This window comes from Magnolia sinica, chromosome 6, assembly GCF_029962835.1.
Source record: "Magnolia sinica isolate HGM2019 chromosome 6, MsV1, whole genome shotgun sequence".
In the NCBI taxonomy this organism is placed as follows: Eukaryota; Viridiplantae; Streptophyta; class Magnoliopsida; order Magnoliales; family Magnoliaceae; genus Magnolia; species Magnolia sinica.
In genome coordinates, this window is record NC_080578.1 from 103,277,086 (window position 1) to 103,301,058 (window position 23,973).

The 23,973-nt window shown below is 41.7% G+C and overlaps 2 protein-coding genes across 3 annotated transcripts in view; one reads left to right on the forward strand and one right to left on the reverse strand.

Annotated features, from left to right (window-relative positions):
* The window catches only part of LOC131249354 (probable disease resistance protein At1g62630), a 57,291-nt gene that overhangs the window by 12,560 nt on the left and 20,758 nt on the right, over positions 1-23,973 (forward strand). The window lies entirely within an intron of this gene.
* LOC131249808 (protein CHROMATIN REMODELING 35-like) lies at positions 745-22,827 on the reverse strand. The gene is given in 7 exon segments (XM_058250565.1): positions 745-1,158; positions 2,475-2,562; positions 2,641-4,284; positions 4,325-4,455; positions 6,693-6,776; positions 6,778-6,843; positions 22,672-22,827. Coding segments are annotated over 6 exon segments (2,085 nt in total). The 3' UTR covers positions 745-1,158; positions 2,475-2,558.

Consider the following 23,973-nt stretch of genomic DNA (forward strand, 5'->3'; position numbering starts at 1 on the left):
ATTTCCTATTTCAAGACGTCAAGCGAGTTTCTGGTCGGTTAGGTGAAAAAAGGAGTTGAGTTCTTATTTCAGGCAGAACACAAATTAAATAGTGCTTTCCTTTTCCTCCATTTGTCAGTCTATCAGAATAGGGGACTTATCTCTGACATTTGATGCTTGAATTTGCCATATGGGGTTGACCACAGGTATTACAACAACCACCCACTTATATTAAACCGCTATCCCTCTTCTTCAAACATTCATCTAACCACCTACTTATCTCAAAAACTTTATCCATTATAAATTTAATGATCTCAAGTCTACCTAACAATCTAGACAGCCATGAAAATGAAGATTCTAAGAAGTATGTAATCCATCATTTCACCAACCCATTGCTTCTTCACATCCTATCAGGGTGGTCACTGCCCGAAATCTATGGCCCACTGTGTTGTGCATGACACATCTACTCCATCCATAAAGTGAACCACTTATTGTTAGGCCACGCAGCTAAAAATTTGACCTACCAACGACTTAGTTGGCCACACCACAAGGAACAACAGGGAGAGGAGATCATATGGTTGTGCAGGGTCCTCAACGGTATATAGGTTCCATCTAACACATTCCTCAAGTGAGCCTCATTAGGAAAAAGGAAAAAATAAAAATAAAAAATCCAAAATTTGGTGTAGTTCAAAACATAGGTGGGCCTTACCTGCCACATGCATTGCACATCATACAATTCCCTACGAGTTCTTCATAAAGATGATATGATTGATGACTTGTTCTCTTATCTGGAAAATGTGTCAAAAATCAAAGCAAGAGTTTTTCAACAGGAAACTAATAGATAACAGGTGTACTGCTTTACAGCGAGCAGCTCTTAAAGGACTCCAAGGTAAGCGCTCAAAACAAATTACTGGATAGGCCAAGTTCCACACTAAGCTATGTACACTATACAGCTTTTGCACCACCTACCATGGAAGAAAAAGTGGCAAGGACAAAATGCATCAACACATTAATGTATGAGAAAAGACCAGCAAATTTAAAGACAGCTGTACAGGCACAACATGCTTACGGTGTTCAGTTGCCGCATCTACATAAACTGGGAACAACCACCCAGTCATTGCAAAACAAGCAAAAAACAGCAGCTTCAGCTCTCATCTGCAAATATGGCCTTGCTAGTCCCTGAAGAACAAAAACAAAGCAATTCCAGATAAATAAACTTCCGAATGAAAGCCATTTTATGCCTTGGGTTTCACATGAACCTAGGGATGCAATTTGGATTCAGGTCAACCCTAAACCAATTTACCCAGCCCAAGTTCGGATCAGGATGGGGTTAGAAAACACCAACCCGATTTGAAATTGAGCTGGGTTTGTGTTTGACCAAGAGCATATTTAAGTCAACTTAGGTCAGACTGGGAATAATCACATGTATTTTGGTCGGGTTGTGTTCTAGTTGGGCATCTCGGGTTGAAATTTGGGTCGGGTCGGGTTGCAGGTTCGGTCTTCTTGAGGTCAAATTGGGCTTGGGTTAACCCTCAACCCGACCCGACCCGACCCGCCCGAGTTGCACCCCTACGAGAACCCTTCTCCATATGCACCTTTACATGTGAGTTGGCCACCAATCCCAAGCATAAGATGGGCCCATTCCATGCAGATGATCAGCAAAAAATATCAGACTGGTCCACCTAGGTCAGTTTTATGTTGAATGCAGGTTGGCAAGTTTCTCAAACAGTTCATTGTTTTCATGCAGGTTGGCCTGCCTTATGAGTGGATCGCCTGATTTATGTTCCAGATTGAATTCACAGCCGAGTGAGCCTTCTTCACAGCTCAGATGTCCAAGAAATGTCAGGCGGCATGTGTACTAGGGGGCTGAAACTCTTTTCTTGGGAAAGCAAACAAGTTTTGTTTAGGAAGCAAGCAAGTTCTTGGAAACGCAATCAAGTTTTGGGAAAGCACATGAACCCAATTGAGTTAATTGACCCAACCCAAGTTCAGGTCAACCTGAACCCAATTGACCCAATCCAAGTTCAGTTCAGGTTTGGTAGGGATATCAAGGTCCTTGGGTTGGGTTTGTGTTGGAAAACACCAACCTGGTTTCAAATAAAGGTTGGGTTCGGGTTGAGCTAATTAGGGTAGGTTGGAATTAATCAAATATGTTTGGGTTGGGTTTGGAACCCACCCCAATTAACAGGGACAAGGCTTAGATGATGATGATGATTTGGGTCAGGTTGGAATTGGGTCTGTGTGGGTCGATTATTAGGAATTCAGGTTGGGTTTGGGTTGGAACTCAGGTCGGGTTGGGTTCTCTTTGAGGTCAGGTCCAGCTCGAGTTAACCCTCAACTTGACCCAACCCGCCGGAGTCGCACTCCTAACGTGTGCCACATTTAAAAGAATGTCGAGAAGGTTTGTGGGGCTAGCAAACCTTTGTAAGCATTAAGAATTTAAGACCCACAGTTTAAGAAGAAGAAGAAAAAAAAGTTATAACAGTGACACATACTGAGAATTAGCCAGCTGTGTGTAGGATTGTTGAAGGATATGCGGTTATCAGCTAATGTTCTGCTGCATCAGCCCATGAGTGGATTCACCTGCATGGCAATCCAAATATTAGAGGACAACAAGAGTTAAGAGCTAATATTCAAGGTCATGGTGGATACAAGACTAACTTTCTGTAAAGAAGCTTCACATCTTCTCCTAAAAATGAGCTTTCAAAGAACGAGTCTTCACAGCTTTTCACATCAATCTCTTCCATATCAAAGTCACTGCTGTTGCAAAGTTCACTCCATTCAAACCACATCTTCGAAATCAACTCCTTCCTAGAACAAGTACGTTGGTCTTCCTCTTCTTGGGAGTCGGCAGCAACCAACCTGTACGTGTAAACTTTCTTCAGTTGGCCTGGCCGAAACGCACGTCCAATTGCTTGGCGGGTAACTGATGGGTTCAAATGTACATCCAAAATCAGCACCCGAGACGCACCCACCAGGGATATGCCTTCTCCGCAGGCCTTGATGGAGCCAAAGAGAACCTTAGCATCAGGCGAGTTGTTAAATTGCTCCATTGACCACTCCCGGTGCTCGGTCATCGAGTCACCAGAGATCATAAAGATTTCCTTCCCAGGACTCCAGCCCTTTACTCTGACAAGCAATCTCTCCAAAAACTTCAGCGGGAGAAGATACTGACTGAACACCAAAAGCTTCTCTCCAGAAGATACATACAGGCCCAAAATATTGAGAAAGAATTTCGTCTTCACTCCATCCTTCACTTCCACTTTCTCTACCACCTTATCTATCTTCTCATCACTGAGGACGACCCCCTTCTCGCCTCCCTCCACATTCTCCGAAATTTCCTTCGAGTGTGGGTGAATATAGAAAGCGCTCGTCACAGCTCTCCTCTTGAACTTATCCAACTTTGTCAATCTTTCAATGGAATTTTTCTGCTTGGTCGAGAGATTTAGAAGCACAGTGAAGTCGACCAGTCCAGGCAGTTCCTCCAAGAAGTCTCCTTTGTAATAATGAAGCACATTTTTCGTCATTTCCCGGAGGTCCTGAATTACTGAAATCCTTGTTTTGAAATCATCATCGTTCTGGAGCGTCTCTTCGACCAGATCAAAAAAGGTCGTATCCACACCAGTTCTACACTGCCTCCTGCTCCCGCCTGATATATGCACTCTGCTCAGCACACGCCTCACGACAGCCCGAGAATCTTCCAACTTCAAAAACTTCGGCCGCACGAGGTTCAGGATGTTGAATACTTCCTGGACATGATTTTGGAATAGCGTCCCGGATAACACTACCTTGCGAGGTGTTTGCACCTTAGAAAGGGAATGTTGTACATCTGTGTTATCGTTCCTAGGTGTGTGACCTTCATCTAGAATAAGAAGGCTAGGGACCTTCAGCAACATTTCCCGACAAGCCGCTTCTGTCTTGCTGCTTTTGCAGTCGCAGATGATGTTCGAGAACTGCTTGTAACCTAGAAAAAGGATGCTCTTTTATTCAACCCAATTATTTAATACAACTAGCTGCTGGGACCTGTTATCAGCCTTTGAAGAGTAGAAGTCAAGTAAAGGGATGTTCTCGACTTGCCATCTCTGGAACTCCTTCCAAGTGGGAAGAATTCCCTTAGGGGGTACAATCAGCGGTCGAGCGTGGGGATACTTACCCAAAAGGTTCTGAATAAAACTGATTATCATGAATGTCTTTCCGGATCCTGGGGCATGTGCCAAAATGCAACCACCAGGCTTATCTGTTATTAAGTTCCTTAACAAGAAATTAAAACCCTCTAACTGATGGGGCTTCATTTGCTTCATACGCCTGGGATGAACAGTGATTTCTGTTCATTTGCTTCATATGCCTGGGATGAACAGTGATTTCTGTCACTGTAAGATCGTGATCAGAATGTCCAGAAAACAGATTTGATGCAGCTCCATCAGCATCCCTGGTACTTCGAGAGTTGGACATGTATGTCCTTGTACTCTTTGAACCCTGACCATAAGAAAATTTAGGTTTCAGATCGAGGAACTTTTAGACCAAGGGCATGGACCAGAAAAAATTAAATCGAGATCTCCATTAACATTTAAGTAACTATATTGGTGCAAGCAAGTTTGATGGTGATCCAAAACACAGGCATATGTAAACGGTACTGTGATGAGCAGATGGTGAGCACCTTCGTCGATAAAAAAAGATAACATGGTAAAAAACTGCAACCAGCAATTGTATACACACAAAAAATAAAAAATAATAAAGCCAAGATGCCATTCAAGAAAGATAAAGTCTACATGTATGATATTAAGTAGCAAGGTCAGCAATTGAAGGGGCATTTAATGTGCAGTAAGATTCATTCGTTAACGGTTCCTGAAACCATGTAAAAGGAAATCTCCAATTTACCGCGCGCCGGGGGGAGGTGGGAGGGGGTTAGCATACATGAATAAAAAAGGAAAGTGAAGCCAAACACCAATTATAAATAGAATGGAACAGGTGAATTAATAAGAACCAAACAATGAATACATCAAAACTGTCTGCTAATCCTCAACAAGAGAAGATTTTCCGACCAACTTAAATAGGGACAAAATGCAGCTCATCTTTAAAACTCAACAAAGAGAGCCCTCCAAAGTTCCATCAGTTTGCAATTGGATTACTCATAGTGCTACTCTCACCAGCCAGTGAATCTCCATTTCCGAAGCAGCGATCTGTGGAATTTGATAATGTTTTAAATGGTAGCATTTTTTTTTCTTTTTTTTTTATACCAAAAAACCCACTGCCTTTCAGGTATTCCTAATAAATCTCTATCTTTTCAAACGTTAGTTGGAAAAAACAAAACAAAAATCCCTGCAGCCAAAGAGCCATCCGTATGATTGCTGCATTTTCAAAATTACAAAACTGTCCTTGTATTTGCTTATGGGCTATTACACCTTTTACCACAACAGTTACCAACTATTATGGCATACCTTCGCACCTGTTACCTACAACTTTTGCCAGTGCCACACGTGTAAAGCCATGCACATGCACATGCGGGCACATGTAAATATGAAACACGTGAATGAGATTTGATCCATCCATAAGCTTGGAAATAATCTGCAAATCCTTCTGCATGCAGCAAATGATTGCTTTCTCTCCTTTCCATCAAGCTAGCGTGACAGAAATACTACTGAGGGTCGAAAAAGTAGAGGTTTATTTAGCAATACTCGAAAGGTAGGGAGAATTTCAGTATAGGCCAAAAGGCAAGCATTTATATGTCAAAAGCCCTTATTGACCAGTATTGCCACTATAGTATAATAGGCTTCATGTTTCTTCTGGAATGCTATTTTAAATCTGATATTTGACAACTTTTTTTATTTAGAAAATGGCCTTTAGGAACAGAAATAATTGTTCAGAGACCTGTTTGAAATCCTGTAACCTACAATATTTTCAGGTTCCTGATTCACAATTAGATTCCTTATAAGTTATTCTTACAGCATTTTCAAGACGACGAATTTATTGTGCTGCGATAAATTTGAGCTATGTGAATTTTAGTAAACCCGAAAAATTGATTTGTTGACAATTGCTGTATGAACTAGCAGCTTAGAGCTGCTTTTACTTCCACTATCCAGGCTTCACGCCTTTGTTCTTAGTCTGCACTGCACCAAAGGGTTTCACAGATCTATGCCATTTTCTACCAGGAAGGACATGACAAATGCAAAAAAGTACAACCAGTTTGATGGAGCAAATCCGCAGTGTATAATATATCAATCATCACAAGTATTTGCAATAGCAGTGCACAACCAATCAAAGTATATTGATATTGATTCACAACTATTGTGAGGAGGAAATGCATGCTAGTGTAATAGGTTTTCATGGAACTGCAGATGCATGCAACTGCATCCAGGAAAATGGATTGAGTGTACACAGGTAAGAGTTTCAGAGTTTCAACAAAAACTGCAAAACAGGAAGGGCCAATGCTTTTTGACTTAAGAGTTGGTTTGGACGATCATAATCAAAGCCAACAAAAGAGTCCAAACAACAAGAGAAAATTTGATGAGTTCTTGAAACAAAATAGCTATTTGCATATTTTGGCGATTCTGAAACTAAATCTGAGTTTCTGTACAGAATGAAACTCGTATTGCTTGCTCCAGTCTTTTTTTATTTTTTTTTATGGTTGTCCCTGTAACCAAACAGCCCTCTAGAGATGAACAGAATTTCCAGCTCCATAATGTTACAAATGACTAAGTCAAGTACGTCAGTACCTTAATCCACTGGTAGTCAAATATCGTCTCTATGCTTTTCTGGATAACTCCACATATACGGCAAACATAGCCCAAATCATCTCTCGGAAAACATTGAATGATCACATTCTTCTAGTTCTTGTACAGGAACTGAACCATCTGCGGCAGCATCCTAGCAAAAGCTGCAAAAATAAATAAATAAATCAGATCAAGAGGTTATCCTAGAGGAATTGACCTGGACATTCCAGAGCCTCAAAACATACTGCAAACGATGTATATGTCATACACCTGTGCTATAACAGCACATTAAGGGGTCGTTTGGCACGGTGGATTGGCGGGGATTATAGGGGATTTGAGGGGGTTTCAAATCCTCTTATTGTCTAGCAGCATATAAGTAGTTGGGTTTCAAATGCACTCTTTGAGGGGGTTTGCAATCCACGGTGAGAGCTTGGATTACGCCTAAAATTATTTCAATAGTTGCAAGTGTAACATGTGTATCACTATACACTATCGTTCTATTGGCCACATGGCCCGCTAATGATGATCAGCACTGTCCAAACATTGTCAATGTAAATCAGCACCGTCCAAACATTGTCCAGCACCGTCCAAACATTGTCCATGTAAATCAATGGTTAAAAATTATTGGTTAGTCACTCAGACATAATCTTGTGCTTGTGGCCCATCAGAGACTTGGAATTTCATCATTTGCAGGCAAAGCATATATTTTAATAGGCTTATTACAACCATGGTGTCAAAAATTACATATCTCAGTAATTAGAAATATTAAAGTTGATTTAGTAATTAAATTCCAACCCTTTAAATATACCATGGTACTTTCGGATTAAAGTTGATTCACACTCCACGGTGCCAAACACACCGGGAGGATTGCAAATCCAGGGGATTTCCAATCCTGGGTTCCAAATCCATGCTCCCAAACAGGCTATAAGAAGGTAATTCCAATGTGTGAAGCTCTGCACGTGTAGAAGTATGCACACGTGCCAACTTGGAACGGGGGTGTGAAATCTAATCTATCCTTTTGTTGGAAATTACAACGGAATTCAATTTTACTAATGCCATGTTTGAATTAGGGATGTCCATATGCCGGACTCATGCCCAGCAAAATTAAAATTTTGAAATGGCTCAGCTCATCAGGTCTGACCCGATCAATTCAAAATCCAGCCGAAGCCAAACCTAGGTCGGCCCTTCTTTTGTAGCGTGGCTTGAATATGACATGATTGAAAATTGAAAATCAAATATAAGGCGGTAAATGGTTAGGTTTGAAGTGAGTTTAGTTAAAATCAAATCCGTCCATTTATTAAATAAGCCAAAGTCTAAATTTTAAACCCAGATGTTTTTACTAAATGGGTGGGTCAAGTCTGCCCCATCAAATCCATTTAAAAATGTGTCTCAGTCATTTGTCCGGGGCCTGATGGAGGGAAATCCACCCAAATTCATTTATAAATGGATATGATCTGATAAAGAGATTTTCAGACCTGAACTAGACCCACTTATAAATAAGTTTTGTTGGATCTAACACATACATCATGGTGAGGCTCACAAATTTTGGTGACGTAACTGACGTCAACACACCATCACTAGGGGTGTACATCGAGTTGAACCGAGTCGAGTTGGCCTCAGCTCGACTCGGCTCGGCCTCTAGCTAACCTCAGCTCGAACTCGGCTCGGCTCAGTCCTCGAGCCTGACTAGCTAGCTCAGCTCGATTCGGTTCGATCAGCATCTTGGGCCAGTTCGAGCCGAGTTCAAGCCAAGATCGAGTCGAGTTCTCCATTGCAGCATTTTCACAAACACTTGGACTACACCTTCAAAATCTCGCTGTATTTGAGACACCAGCAATGGTTTTACAGGTATTTCATCAAACACCTTCTAAGCACCTTCTAAGCAACATAAAAATCAAGAAAAAAAGGGTGTTGGTTTAATATACATACCTTCCTTGCCACCAGCCACACTTTTTTTAGTCATTTCATCAAACACTTGGTAAGCATCAATATCAAAGTAATCGAGTCACCGAACTGGTTCAATCCGAGTTCGATTCGAGCTGGGTTAGATCCGAGTTCAATTCGAGCTGGGTTCGATCTGAGTCAAGTCGAGGTGGGGCCAGCTCGAACTCGGCTAGAATTCATTTTCGAGCTCAAAAAATCAGCTTGACTTGGCTCGAACTCAGCTTTGAACTGAGCCGAATCGAGCTTTTTCGAGTCGAGTTGAGCGAGCAAACCGAGCTAGATTGGTTCGTGTACACCTCTAACCATCACCGGCCGTCACTACCATGCAATTCAGTAAATAACTTTTGTATTCTAATAGGAAGCGGGAAGTTCCTACGTTGGGATGCTGGGTGGGTCATCATGATGTTTGTGAGAAATATGCCCCGCCTATCATTTTTTTAGCTCAGTTTAGGACATGAGACAGAAATGAGGCAAATCCATAACCCAAGTGCGGTAGATTTTGTTGTGTCCCATATTCTCAACCAATTACAAAGTGGATTTTTCATTTTTCCATATTACTTGCCAAAGTATATAAGCATTTTTATCAGGTTTAAAACAAAGTCTGGATAAGTTCGGATATGAATGGGCTTGCAACTTATACCATACCCGTCCATTTACTAAATGGGTTCGGGTTAGATCGAGTCGGGCTTAATATAAAGGAAATTAAATCCAAACTCATTTAGTAATTGGTTCTGGTGTTAGACCCAAACTCATACAATTTAACAAATAGGTCAATCGTGAGTCAAGTCTAAATGGATCGTGTCACGCCCCAAACCCGGAGATCGGATTCACAGGAATCTCGATCGCCGAATCCGGTGCCGACAGCCTCCGTAGTACCCCATTCTCGGCTCCTAGCGTTCATACGCCAGATTCCGATCTTGGGATCCTACAAGGAGGATTTTTTTATATATATTTAACTCGTAATAAGCATAACCACAAGATTACCCAATTCACAAAGGCAACATCATCATCATATATCCACTAATATAATCATTTGAGTACAATGCTGAAAAGGAAATACATAAATCGAAAATCAAGCTCCAGAAGACCACTGCACGCTCCAAACTCAACACTGCTGTAACCTAACATCACCTGCACGCATCTATCGTGCATAAGCTTATAGAAAGCTTAGAGGGTGGTGTAAGTGTGTGCACAAGGTAAGTGTCTAGTATTCAATGCAATGTTATAATCATACAATGTCAAAATAGGCGCAAGGTTATGAATCATATGTTATCAGAGTAAGCGAAAATACTGATAAGTCCATGAGTCAAGCAATATCATAATGCACAATACAGATCAATTATACAAATGAGGAATAATATCAGAATACGTGATACAAATCAACTATACAAATGAGGAGTTATAAAGAGCTAAATATCAGATGTCGTATCTAAAGCATATAAATGCAGAAACACAGGTAACCCAAAATGTCATATGCCGCGAATGTAATGCAATATGCGATGTGAATGGAATGACCATGCTGGAGTGTGAAGTCAGGATAATAGTACGTAATATTGCAGGCTGTAGGGTCCATCACAAGAGACTTCTATCCAAACCAGTCCCATACATAAATTTGGATAGTCAGACTCAATGTGGTAAACTCCTGATCTCAGGTTAGTCGCGCACTCCAACCAAAATCCTGGACATTGCGAAGGTACACGTAACAAATAGTTGCGCACCACCAGCCCAAGTGGATAGTGAATGAATGAATGAATGAGTATGCAACTCCTGCTAAATAAGTCCACATATCAGTACTGTTCATCTCTGAGATCATCACCGGGGTTTAGTACACTCTAAATGGCACTGCCCCTCTCCCAGCAGTACAGTTCAAGTGAGAATAAGAAACCTCACTATTCACCTAGCCGATAGTCTGCCAATACTTATCCGGCACGTCGATAGCGGACCCATTTACGAGCTGGTCAAACTCAGCCTAACTCTGCCCCCTACGCTCGGGCGGGTAAAGCCACACCCCCTCTCAACCGACCATGACATAGTGGGAGACGCGGCCTCCTGGTATTCAGTATTCGGGCGCTCATATATCCACACGGTCTCGATGTTGGGGCTTCCTCTAGTACCAAGATGGTTTAGGAATTTTCACCCAGGATCATCTATGGCAGCCCGATGCTAGTAACAAATTTTCGGTATCCCATCTGGCCATCCACGATATGCCTGTGGATGCTACGGCCCTGATGTCGCTAGGGCGTACAGTAATCATAATGCAAGATGCATGAGTCATACAATCTAGTCATGCATCAATCCTGTACATACCATGCGCTCATGTGAGATAACATCCGCCTATCTGGGAGTTTCATAACAACTTGCCCAATGTCGTATGCAATGGTCAACCACATCTCATAACAAACTTGTAGATGATGCGTATGGGCATGTATCATGATGCCATGCTATCACATACTCATAATCGGTATCCATAATCAGCATCAACACTCGGCCTCGACAATGTGGACATCTAACTAACATTGCCTCAAGGAATGGCCCACATAGAGCCAAACATATAATGGGCGAACGGCCTCACACAAAGGCCTAATATACAACACAGTGGGCCTTACCTGAGAGTCACATATACACAACAGGTGGGCCCTACTCGTGGGCCTTAAATACATGACATGTGGGCCCTACACATGAGTCTCAAATACATCAAATGGGTCATGCATCATGGGCCTAATACATATCACAATGGGCCTTGCCCATAAGCCACGAATACATCACAATGGGCCCCAACTACGGGTCGCATATACATCATATAGGTCTCGACAATCGGCCTCGGCCTTGACAATCGAAATTGACACTTAGAATCAACCTCGATACTCGACCTCAACAATCGGAATCAGCTTCGACATTCGGCCTCGACAATCGGAATCAACCTTGATACTCAGTCTCGACAGATCAGAATCGGCCTCGATACTCAGCCTCGATAATTAGAATCAGCCTATACAATCGGCCTCGACAAATCAGAATCATCGGAATTGGACTTGATAATTGGAATCAATCGATAATCAGAATCGGCAAATCAGTTACGTTAATCGGAATCAGCAATCGGTTATGACAATCAGAATCGATCGATAATCAGAATTGGCAATCGACCGCGACAATCAGAATCGATCGATAATCAGAATTGGCAATCGGCCGCGACAATCAGAATCGATCGATAATCAGAATTGGCAATCGGTCACGACAATCAGAATCGACAAATCGGTCACGTCAATTAAAATCGATCGATAACCAGAATCGGCAAATCGGTCACGTCAATCGGAATCGGCAATCGGAATCGACAATCGATCATGACGATTAGAAATCGGCAAATCGGTTACGTCAATCGGAATCGGCAATCGGAATCGACAATCGATCACGACGATCAGAATTCGGCAAATTGGTCTCGTCAATCGGAATCAATACTCGGTCATGATAATCGACCTCGATCGCTAATCGACAACTGCGGCTGGGTGGGTGCAAACTTCTGATCGAGTGGCTATGGGGGCCCAGGCTTGAGAAATGAGGGAAGGAGTGAGTGGAGGCGAGAGAGAGAGAGAGAGAGAGAGAGAGAGAGAGAGAGAGAGAGAGAGGAGGAGGAGGAGGAGGAGGAGGGGGTGGTGGTGGGTAGGTGGTGGGCTTAAAAGAGGAGGAGGATGAGGGAGAGAGGGAGAGATAGAGAGAGAGAGAGAGTTTGAGATCGGGTCGGGGTTGGGTGCGGCGGGTAAGGTTAGAGATAGTTAGAAATTAGGTATACACACATACACACACACCTGAATTGAGTCGGGTTTTGAATCGATTCGAATGTAACTAAATCGGGTTTCAGGTCGAGTTACTAAGTAACTCGGGCTCGACTCGTTTCGAGTTTGGAATGGGCGAAGCCTATTTGGTTTGGACCAACTCACACATTCGGTTCGGGTCGAGTCAGGTCGGGTCTAAATGAGTCGGACGAGTTAATTCAATTGAGTTGAGTCATCCCCTGCCCAACTCTAGTCTCACTTTATCCGCTCTCTTCATGGACATTGCGGTGAGAGCACGTAGCTAAGGATCAATTACGATAAACTCCTTTTATAGTTGCTAAACCCAAGTAACCACTTCGACGACGGCTTGACAATTCAAAAATCCGATAATTTAGAAACTTAATCAGCTAAGGTTTTTTTGCAGGCAATGTCAACTTCAGGAAAATGAGGTTTCGTATTTCTTGTAAGCAATATCGAACTGAAGAGGTGGTATCCTTCTTCTTCCATTATTGAATTGTGTTGTGTATTCATCTTCCTTGCCAGCAAGATCACATGAGCTGTCCAGGTGTGGGACCCACGTTATAGATGACCTGAGCCAGAAACTAGGCTGGCCCACTCGTGATGTTGGCCAAAGTGTAGGAAAACTTTGTCTGGCTTTGTTATTATTATTATTATTATTATTATTATTATTATTATTATTATTATTCTTCGTGCAATGTGGCAAACGGAAGCGGATTGCGTTGTGTGCCATGCACCACGGACGTAGGTGGTGTGTTTATGTCACCAAGTTCTATGGGACCCACCATGACTTTTGTGTTGTATCCACATTGTCCATCCATTTAGGAGATCCTTTTAGGGCCTGGGCCAAAAAATTAGGCAGATCCATGGTTCAAGTGGACCACATCACATAAAGCAGCTGGAAAAATACTGAGCTGCAACCTTCCTAGGCACATCGTAATGTTCATTTGCCATCCAACCTATTCACAAGGTTAGATAGACTTGGATGAAGGGAGAACACAAATATTAGCTTGATTCAAGACCTCTGCGCCCTGTGAAGCTTTCAATGGTAGGCATACAATCCCCGCTACTTCATATGGTGTAGTCTACTAGGGATTTAGATCTGCCTCATTTTTTGACCCATACAATCCCCTCTACTTCAGTGGTGTAGTCTACTCGAGATATAGATCTGCCTCATTTTTTTTACCCATGCAATAAAATAATCCTACACAATGAATGGACATTATGAATATAACATATATATTATGGTGAGACCCACATAACTTAGTGACATCAACACACCACCAAAAGCCAATCCGCTTCCGTATGACCCATCACAAATAACACATGGATTTTCTACACGTGTCACTTGGCACGTGTGTTGGTACAAACTTTGCCTTGATGTGTGATCCTGTGATACATGTTTCATGTCACAAGCACGTACAATTATAGGAGTGATGCAGATTCCCTGTGCGGATTACCCAACCCCTTTTAAGGGACTTTTGGATTATATATACAACGTGGAAGGGCAGGGGACGCGGGTTTCCTGCTAAAGCCTTTTGCTGCCTTGGAATGCTAGGTGGGGCCCACCATTATGTTTGGGAGAAATCCACTCCGTCCATCCGTTTTGACAGATCATTTTAGGACATTCAACGAAAACGGGGTGGATCTAAAACTAGAATGTAACACGAGAGAAAACCGTAGGAATTTAGTGATAACAGTTGAAACATTCATGCGCCACAAAAGCTTCGTATCAGAGAAACGGTTTGGATTGGATAAACATCAAAGTGAAGCCCATAAAGGTTTCACTAATAAGAAACTCTTTCTCATGGCTCACTTGAGTTTTAAATCTGCCTATTTTTTGTAGCACGTCCGTTAATGATCTCGCAAAAAGGATGGACGGGGTGGATTTCTCCCAAACATAAGGGTGGTCCCACCTAGCATCACATTATTATATCATCCAATGTTAATAATAGATACGCTAGGATTTCTGACAGATTTCAAAATCCATTGGACATATTTGGCATGCAGGATTAAATCGTATGGAATTACATTTGATGGAATTAACACCATTATTACACAATGATTGCAAGTCTTGAAATATCACAACATTTTGAGAGTTTAATTATGCGTTTGAGATCAGATCTTTTCTTTGAGAAAAATATGGTATTAAATGAAACTTACATTTGGTGGACCATTTAATTGAAATCAGCCGACCAAATTTCATAACAAATGACTATCACCTATGTGCATATATAAATTGAATGTCCAGCGTAAAAGGCATACAGATGGTCAGTAGGAATAAAACACATACATCAACATGAGACCCACCAATATGGTGGATTTCGAAATCTAGCAGAATCCTGCATATTTACTATTGGGACCGAATGATATGATAAGTGGATTAAGTGACTGCCGGAGGGTGGGGCCATTTTCACGAAACTACAGTGTGTCATTACATGGAATATATATAGCTGTGGCCTCATTGTCTATTTCAAGAACAATCGAAAATAAAGCACAACAATCCAAATCATAGGCCTTATCATTGATAGGTCATAAACCAAAAATTGCATTAAACCTTAGGCCTAAAAGATGCCTACTGGACAACCAACAATGCTTAAAACAAAATTGGTCAATGGTCCAAATCAAAGAACAAATATTCACAAATCAGTGATTTGGATCCATTTGGGACAAGCCACTCGTCTTGTTGATGTCATCATAGATCGTAAATGAAAGTTTGTAAATGGTGTTCACAAACATTACGTGGCATGTTAGGTCAATGATTCTTATCATTTAAATAATAAATAAACTATTCAATTTTAAGATGCAATTATTATCCAAACAGCATAATTAAATTCTTAAACACAAAATAAAATATTACTTTTATAAGAGCTTTATTTAAAATTTCCCTTATTATTTAAGCAAGAACCGCCAAAATGAAATCGATAGGAATCTATAGTGACGAGAAATCCTGAAAAATAATTATTTAATAACTATTACATTTTTTCAATTTCTCCACCATCCAAACACACCATGAATGTCTATCGTTGACCATCAATTGCCTCTGTTTTTCCCCACAGCAGCTATGAGCCTTTGATGGCCACTGATCGGTTGGCTAGGATCATTCCATGTACATGCATTTAAATCATTTCCTTGTGTTAACCGGATGAATACTCTTAATTATAATTTGTTTGGTGGACTCCGGGCCACTCATACAGTGGACCTTGTTGCCATCATTATCATAGCCATCATCTAAACCATATCCTAAGTGGACCAGCTACATGAATCATTTTCCATCTTTCCATTTTAGAAATATCGAGTTATTAGATTTCATTGAAAAAAGAACCTGAGGCGTCACCATGTATGGCCCAAAATCAAGAACCACATCTGCATAACCTGTGCATTGTTTTAAATATACAAGAATACCATTGCTTTGAAGGTCACAGAGATGGGATGATTTTACTTTATTTCCGTCTAAGAGAATTTTGAACCATTTGGCTTCTATAGTAAGAAAACCAGGTGGACGTGCACTCTACAAATTGCGGTTAGCTGGTATTGATCTCTTTCATTATCACCGTTCATCTACTGCCCAAAGTGGGAATGTGATGAAAACAGGTGTGGCCCACTCCAGTGTGGGATCTCGATTGGGCTGATTTTTGCAGACGTGAGCATTAACATGTACGGCAAACGATTCCCCACCTCAAGGAAACGCACGTGAGACGGCACTCGTTATATGAGATTCCTCTTGGGTGATAGTCCAAACAGGCCCTGGACATGCTCCAGCAGCAAAGGTACTACCTACATTGGGTTACATGATTCAACCATGCAGTGGAATATTCTAGCCTTTTGATAATTGAGGGACGCTGATTGCGTCCTACCCCGCCAGTCTCCAGCTGGGAACGGGCAGGAGTTTTGAGTAGCCACTGTGATAATACGGCGCTTATCATACTTTTCATCTATTTTATTTTATTTTATTTTATTTATTTATTTATTTATTTTATCATTTTAAGGAATAAGCCTAAAAATGAGGGAAGCAGATTGGCTAGTGTAACATACACCAGCTGTATATCTGATGTATTGACTTCAGCAAGTTCTGTAGGTCCCATCATGATGTATGTGATACATCCCAACCATCCATATATTTTGCGAGCTCATCTTAAATCTTGAGACGAAAAATAAGACAGATCTAAAGATCAAATGGACCACATTACAAAAGGCAGTGGAGGATTGAACGTCCGCCATTGAAACCCTTTTGGGGTTCACGGAAGTTTTAGATCAATATGAATTTTTATTTTTATTTTTACTCTTCATCCAGGTCTTTGTGACCTTATTAACCGATTGGATGGAAAATAAACATTATGGTGGGCGCTACGAAGTTTTTAACAGTGAAAATCATTATCTCTACGGCTATTTGTGGTATGGTCCATTCAATCGTTGGATATGATTCATTTTCTGAATAGTACTCTAAAATGATATTGAAAAATGGATGAACCGTGTAGATATAATAAATACATCATTGTGGGGCCATGTAACTTTGATCTTCTTTAAACCGTTCGTACAACCTGGAGCTCGAGGAGCATCAGCGCTCGACTTCGGACGACACGTTCATACACCAGCTATATATCTGGTGTGTGGTACACCAGCCAATCCGCTTCAAAAAATGAAGTGGATCCAAGGCCAAATGGACCACACCATGGGGAGAAGCGGTGATAATGATTCTCACCGTTGAAACTTTTCTAGGGCCCATTGTAATAATTATTTTCATCCAACATATTCATAAAGTTATGTGGCACCTAATAAGTTTTCAACGGTAAGAGTTTAATTCCCATCATGTGGTCCAGCTAAGCTTTGGATCTACCTCATTTTTAAGCTTATAGCCTTAAAATAATATGAAAAAAATTTGATAGACAGTGTGGGTAAGACCATATATTACGTTGGCAACTCGAAGCTCCTGCTTGTTCGCAGCTGAAGACCGGTGGGCTTAGTATGCACCCAATGCTGGGAAGCGGATTGGCTGGTGTACCTCACACCAGCTACATAGCTACTGCATTGATGCCGGTAAGTTCTATGGGTTTGATGAGGTATATGTTATATCCAAACCGTCCATCCATTTGGCGAGCTCGTCTTAAGGCTTGAGAATAAAAATAAAATAGATATAACTATCAAGTGGACCACACTGAAAAAAGCAGTTGGACATTGAACATCTACCATTGAAACCCTTTTTGGGTCACAGAAGTTTTGGATCAATATGATATTTGTTTTTCCTCTTCATTCAGGTCTTTTTGACCTTATGAACAGATTAGATAGAAAATAAACGTTATGGTGGACCCTATAAATTGTTTAATGGTGAAAATCATCATCTCCGCTGATATTTGTGGTGCGGTCCAGATGATCTTTGGATATGTTTCATTTTTTGGATAATGCTTAAAATGATCCCTGAAAATAGATGAACGGTGTAGATATAATAAATACATCACTGTGGGTCCATGTAACTTTGATCTCTTTTGAACCCTTCGTACAACTCGGAGCTTGAGGAGCGTCAGTGCTCATCTATCGCACGACACCTGCCTACAGCAGGTATATAGCAGGTGTGTGGTACACCAGCCAATCCACTACCCAGTGCTGGGCATAACCTAATCCGTACATATATTTAAATATCAGGTGGACCATACACAGGAAATAGTGAATATAATCATGTCCACCGTTTAAATCTTCTTAAGGCTAAAATAATGTTTATTTGTCATCCAACAGCTTGGTAAGATCATACAGATACAGACGAAGGAAATATGCTTGTTCCCGTAGATCTACGGGGTCCACAGAGATGTCCGTGATAAATCCCCTTTGCCTATATATTTTAGAAGTAAAAAATATAAAACTCTTCAGAGTCCACCACCGGAGCAAGAGTAAGGTTCCAAGACCCTAAGATGAATGGAAAACACAAATAACATCTTGATCTATGACTTTTGTGGCCCAAAATAGCTATTAATGATGAGCGTTCATTTACCCGTATTTCTTAGGATAGGGTCCACCTGAGATATAAACCTGTCTCATTTTTTGGCTAATTGTAGGGATAAAACATGTGTCATTGTAGGGCTCATTTTTTGGCTAATGTATGGATAAAACACGTAGTAGGGTTCATTAAGGGTGTAAATCGAGTCGAGTCGGGTCGAGTTGGCATCAGCTCGACTTGGCTCGGACAGTGACTGACCTCAGCTCAAACTCAGCTCGGCTCGGTCCTCGAGCCTGATTGGACAATTCAAGTCGGTTCGATCAGCAACTCGGGCCAGCTCGAGTCGAGTTTGAGCCAAGATCGAGCCGAGTTAGCTGTTGAGGCATTTCCACAAACACCCGAACTGTAACTTCAAAATGCCACTATTTTACAAATAGAGGCAATGATTTTACAGGTATTTTCTCAAACACCTTTTAAGTAATATAAATTATTTTTTAAAAAAAAAAAAGAAGAGAAAAATGGTATTTATTTCATGTACATACCTTCCTTGCCACCAGCCACATTTCATTGAGTCATTTTATCAAACAGTTGGTGAGCAACATCAATGACAAAGTAATTGAGTCACCGAACTAGTTCAATTCGAGCTGGATTCGATCCGAGTTGAGTTGAGCTGGGGCATGCTTGAACTCGGCTCGAACTTATTTTTGAGCTGAAAAAATCAGCTCGACTCAGCTCGAATTCAGCTTCAAACCAAGTCGAATCAGGCTTTTTCGAGCCGGGTCGAGTCCAGCTAGCTACCCGAGCTAGCCCAGTTCGTGTGCATCCCTAGGGTTCATATAGCTTTTTTATAAAGGCAAGAACATTACCCGGCTGGGTACCAGAGGGGACACCACCGAATCCAAGTCCATAATTGAGCTATTTTACTTCGAAAATGGACTGCTTTTCTTAACAGCTCCATGGACCTCTGATTAAATTTATATGTTGAGGTTTTCCAAACAGGTCCATCAGATGAATATCTTATCAGATCAACGGTCTCGATAATCGAAGCATTTGCAGTACTTTTGCTAAAGCACACATGCGTGCACCACGCCTCAGGTACATGCTCAACATCTGCCAACACGGTAAGTAGACCCAAGATCTAAGCCATCCATCAGATTGGTCGGACCATTTAGATGTTTGTCCACAACAAATTCGATCCACTCATCAGGTCGGCTCTAATTTGGAAACAGGTGGACGGGTTAGAAACTTCAGCCAAAATTTTCACAACCCTACAATTTTGTCCCAAACCGTGGCCCACCTGATAAATGGATCAATCTGTTTCCCCCAATATTAGAAACAGGTGGACGGGTTAGAAATTCAGCCAAATTTTCACAACAGTACATTTGCGTCCTAAACCGTGGCCCACGTGATGAATGGATCAATCTGTTTTTTGGGCTTGGGTTTCAACATAGCAGTTCCATTCTCATTGATTGATTGGATCTTGGGCCTACATGGCATACTGGCACAAATGTGGCGTGTAAACGAGCTGATTGCACACGCGTGCGTGGGTTCAGCGAAGGTCTGGGAAATACATCCAAAATTGACACGTGGATGCCACTCTCTCCCTCACGAACCAGATTCCTAAGAGACACAAACATATATGGATTAGCAACCACCGAAATTGTTTTTCTTTTGCCGATTCGATTCCTATTTCGTTTTTAAAACCCGTGTGCGTTATCACCTCCACATCACCTCCCAAATGCTTTGGAATTTGTCCACTGGGCCATACTCCTACACTATTTCTACACCATTCAAAATAAAATGGCGTGAATACTGAATAGTGACCCTTCAACCATGTACATCGTATAGTTTTATGGGAAATCAGACCGTCCAAATCATTGACCCAGCTGTGGATGGAGCATAACTGATTTTATTTTATTTTTTTACTTCTAACATAGAGTAGTTATTTTACTCATAAATATCCCTTTGTTAACTGGTAATTGGATGGTTACGATTGCTTCATTGGTGCGATTTTAAAGATATGATCCGTCCACAATGGGACGCTTAATTTGGATGGTCTTGATAGCTATATATGGGTGTAACATGTGAGGGGGATGGATCGCCACTTTTTTATTTTACTAGTGGTGAACTAACACAGGAGGTTAGACCTTGTTTTGGATCTGCGTTGGGCCCACCATGATGTATGTGTTTTATCATGCCGGCCATCCATTTTTGGCATTTTTTAAGATCTGACCCAAAAAGAAAGGGCGGTCGGATGGAAAATGTGAAATCCCAACTGCAGAGGAGATTTCTAAGGAAAATCTATGGGTTCTTGGCTGGAAGGTTAGACAAGACTGATGGAGCTTTCGGTAGTTCACGAGAGTATTTGATGGAGTGCACAACCTTCGACATAGCATTATGGAAAAAATAATCATATCTGTAGATCATATGGACCACACCATAAATAACTGCGGTGATAATGATTTTCACCGTTAAAAGGTTTGTAGGGCCCACCATAACGTTCAATCCCCCACTGGCTTTTGCAGTGTGGTCCACTTGATAGGTAGATCTGTCTAATTTTTCGTCTCAAGCCTAAGACATGTTCGACAATTGATTGGACGGTTTGGATATAACACATACCTCGTGATTAGACCTTAGTTAATAGTGGGTACACCACCGGGTTCCGTCAACCTGTTAATTTCCGCACATGCATTTTCTGCCATTTCCAAACTAGCTATGCTAATTTCCGCACATGCATTTTCTGCCATTTCCAAACTAGCTATGATAACTTCTTGATGGCCTGTTTGAATTTCCAGAGCAACGGAAAAGAAATAATAATGATTTTCTTGAGTAATTACAGCAGCGATACCGTCACAAACTGCTGTGAAATATACCTAGGCCTACGATGATATATGTGGCTTATTCACACCGTCTATCCATTATCCCAATTAAAATTAAGGTATCATAAAAAAAAGATGAGGAAGATCAAAAGCTCAAGTGGGCCACACCACAGGATTTAGGAAATCAAATAACTACCTGTAAAAACTTTTGAGGCCACTGTTTCCTTTGGTGTGGGTCACTTGAGTGTTTGATCACCTTCATTTTTTGGCTCAAGCCTCAAAATGTTATGCTAGAATGAATGAACGGCACAGATACATCATATATATCACAAAGGGGCTCACAAACTTAAACCAGTTCATTTGGACCGGTTTTCCAAGCGGAAATACATCTGAGTTTTCAAACAGATGTAAGAGTAATCATTACTCCTTTCCCCGTATTTACCGTTGTTTTGGAGATTCAAACAGGCAATGCTGGGGAAAAATGTATTTACCAACGAATTAAAAAAACAAACAGACCCTGGTTTCGCCGAACCTTTCTCGATAAACAAATCGGCAGAGTCGTATCTACCGAATCTCTCCTACACCTTACCTTTCACCATTCGTAGATTTTAAAATTTTTTTTCATCGATCCAGCGAGCCTGGACATGAGCACGCTACATTTCAAGCGGCAAAGCAGTCAGATGATCTGACACGTATAATCTGGGTCCTTTTAATGGATGGTCAATGTACGTCGTTCATAAGGAAATGCTGGAGAAACAATTGATAGGGTTTTTCGATCAGTTTCCATCCAAAAAGTGAGCCTTGATTCGAATGACTGGACGGTCCGAATTCACACATGCGCCTTGCAACGGATATCGTGAACGGTATCATGCATTGGAGGTTCGGTACAAGCGTCTCTACTGGGTGTTTCTCGTGTATCGTTAGCCGTCAGTCCACGTGTCGAGACTAGGGCCAACTGCGTGTGCTGACGTGGCGTTTCTCGCTCCTCTAGAAGCATCCTGACTGGGACGCGGATTTGTTCCTGCGCAAGATTGTGTGGGGCCCACTACGATGTTTTTGAGAAATCCACTCCGTCCATCCGTCTTTAGACTTCATTTCAAGACATGAGACCAAACATGATAGCATCAGAGACTCAATTGGGCCACACGAGAGGAAACTGTGGGGATTTGGTGACCACCGTTGAAGCATTTATATGGCCACAAAAGTTTTGTATCGGTTTAATTTCTTGGGTTTTTCACTTCATCTCAGTGAAAATGACCTTATAAACGGTTTAGATGGAATATAAACATCAAGGTGGATCCTGGAAAGGTTTCAACGGTAGAAATTCCTTTCCACACTGTTTCATTTAGTATGGCCCACTTGAGTTTTGGATCCTAATAATTTTCGGTCTCATGTCCTAAAATGAGTTCAAAAAACGGATGGACGGGTTGGATTTCTAACAAACTTCACAGTGGGCCCCATCCAGAATCCTTGCGCAGGAACTTCGAAATCCGCGTCCGACTGACTGGGGCGTTCTGGATGGTAACTTGCTCACCAAGCAAAAGGCTAGTGCGCTTGTGGTGCACACGGACGCGGAATGCGTCAACCCCTGCCGTCGCCAGCCACGTATGGACAGGTATGTGGGGAGTCTCGTAATGTATCCGTTTATCCACGCCGTCCATCTCTTATCCCATATCATTTTAATTTGGAAGTCCAAAAATGAGTCTTATCTAGTAAGTAGACCACACCACAGATGACTCTTGCATTATGGGCGTAGAAAGGATGAACGGCGTGGATAAAGAGAGTTCCCCACTAGAGACGGACAGGGTAGCAGTAGAGGTGTACACGAGTCGAGCCCCGGACGGCAGCCCGTGTTCGGCTTTCGAGCTTGGAGCAGCACCTCATGCTCGGCTCGACCAGCACGTCGGTCCAGTTCGACTCGAGTTCGAGCTTTAATTTTCGAGTCGAGTTTCGTTACTCAGACGGACGCTGCTCATCGGAAAAAATGGAGAGAGGGGAGGAGAGGACTCGCTTTGGGAAAGGAGATCGTCCAAACAGACACTGGAAGGAAGAATTTCGTTGGGCGATAGAGAACGGCGAGAGTAGTGAGCGAACGAACGACCTATTTAGATGAAAGGGAGAGAAAAATGGATTAGGGTCAGACGATTTAAGCAAAAGGGATAAAGAAATGAGTTAGGGTTGCTAGGTTGAGCGAAATAAGTAAAGTCGGGCAAATGAAGGTTTTTTTTAAAAAAACCCTTATATATGCACTTAAAACTTAATCTGAGTCGAGCTCAATACCGATTCAAGCTAAGCCGAGATAGGTCCAGGTCGGACTCGACTCGAAATGTTTCGAACTCCTAAAAAATGGCTCAATTCAATTTGGACAAAATTTCAATCCAAGTCGAGTTGAGCTTTTTCAAGCTAAGTCGAGCGTGTTACCGAGCTAACTCTACTCGTGTATATCTTGCAAATCGCGTCCCATGCAGACATGCATCAGTTTAAGATGGCTTAAAAATGGAATCCGATTCGCTGGTGTACATCACACCTGCTATATAGTTGCTTATTGACGTTAACAAGTTCTGTGGATCTGATCAAGAGAAATTTGTTATATCCAAATTGTCCATCCATTTGGCGAGCTCGTTTAAGGCTTGAGATGAAAAATAAGACAGATCTGAGTATCAAGTGGACCACATTGCAAAAGGCAGCGGGGGATTGAACGTCAACCATTGAAACCCTTCTCCACCTCACAGAAGTTTTGGATAAATATGAAATTTGTTCCACTGCTATTTAGGGTGTAGTCCAGATTTTCCTTGGATATGATTCAT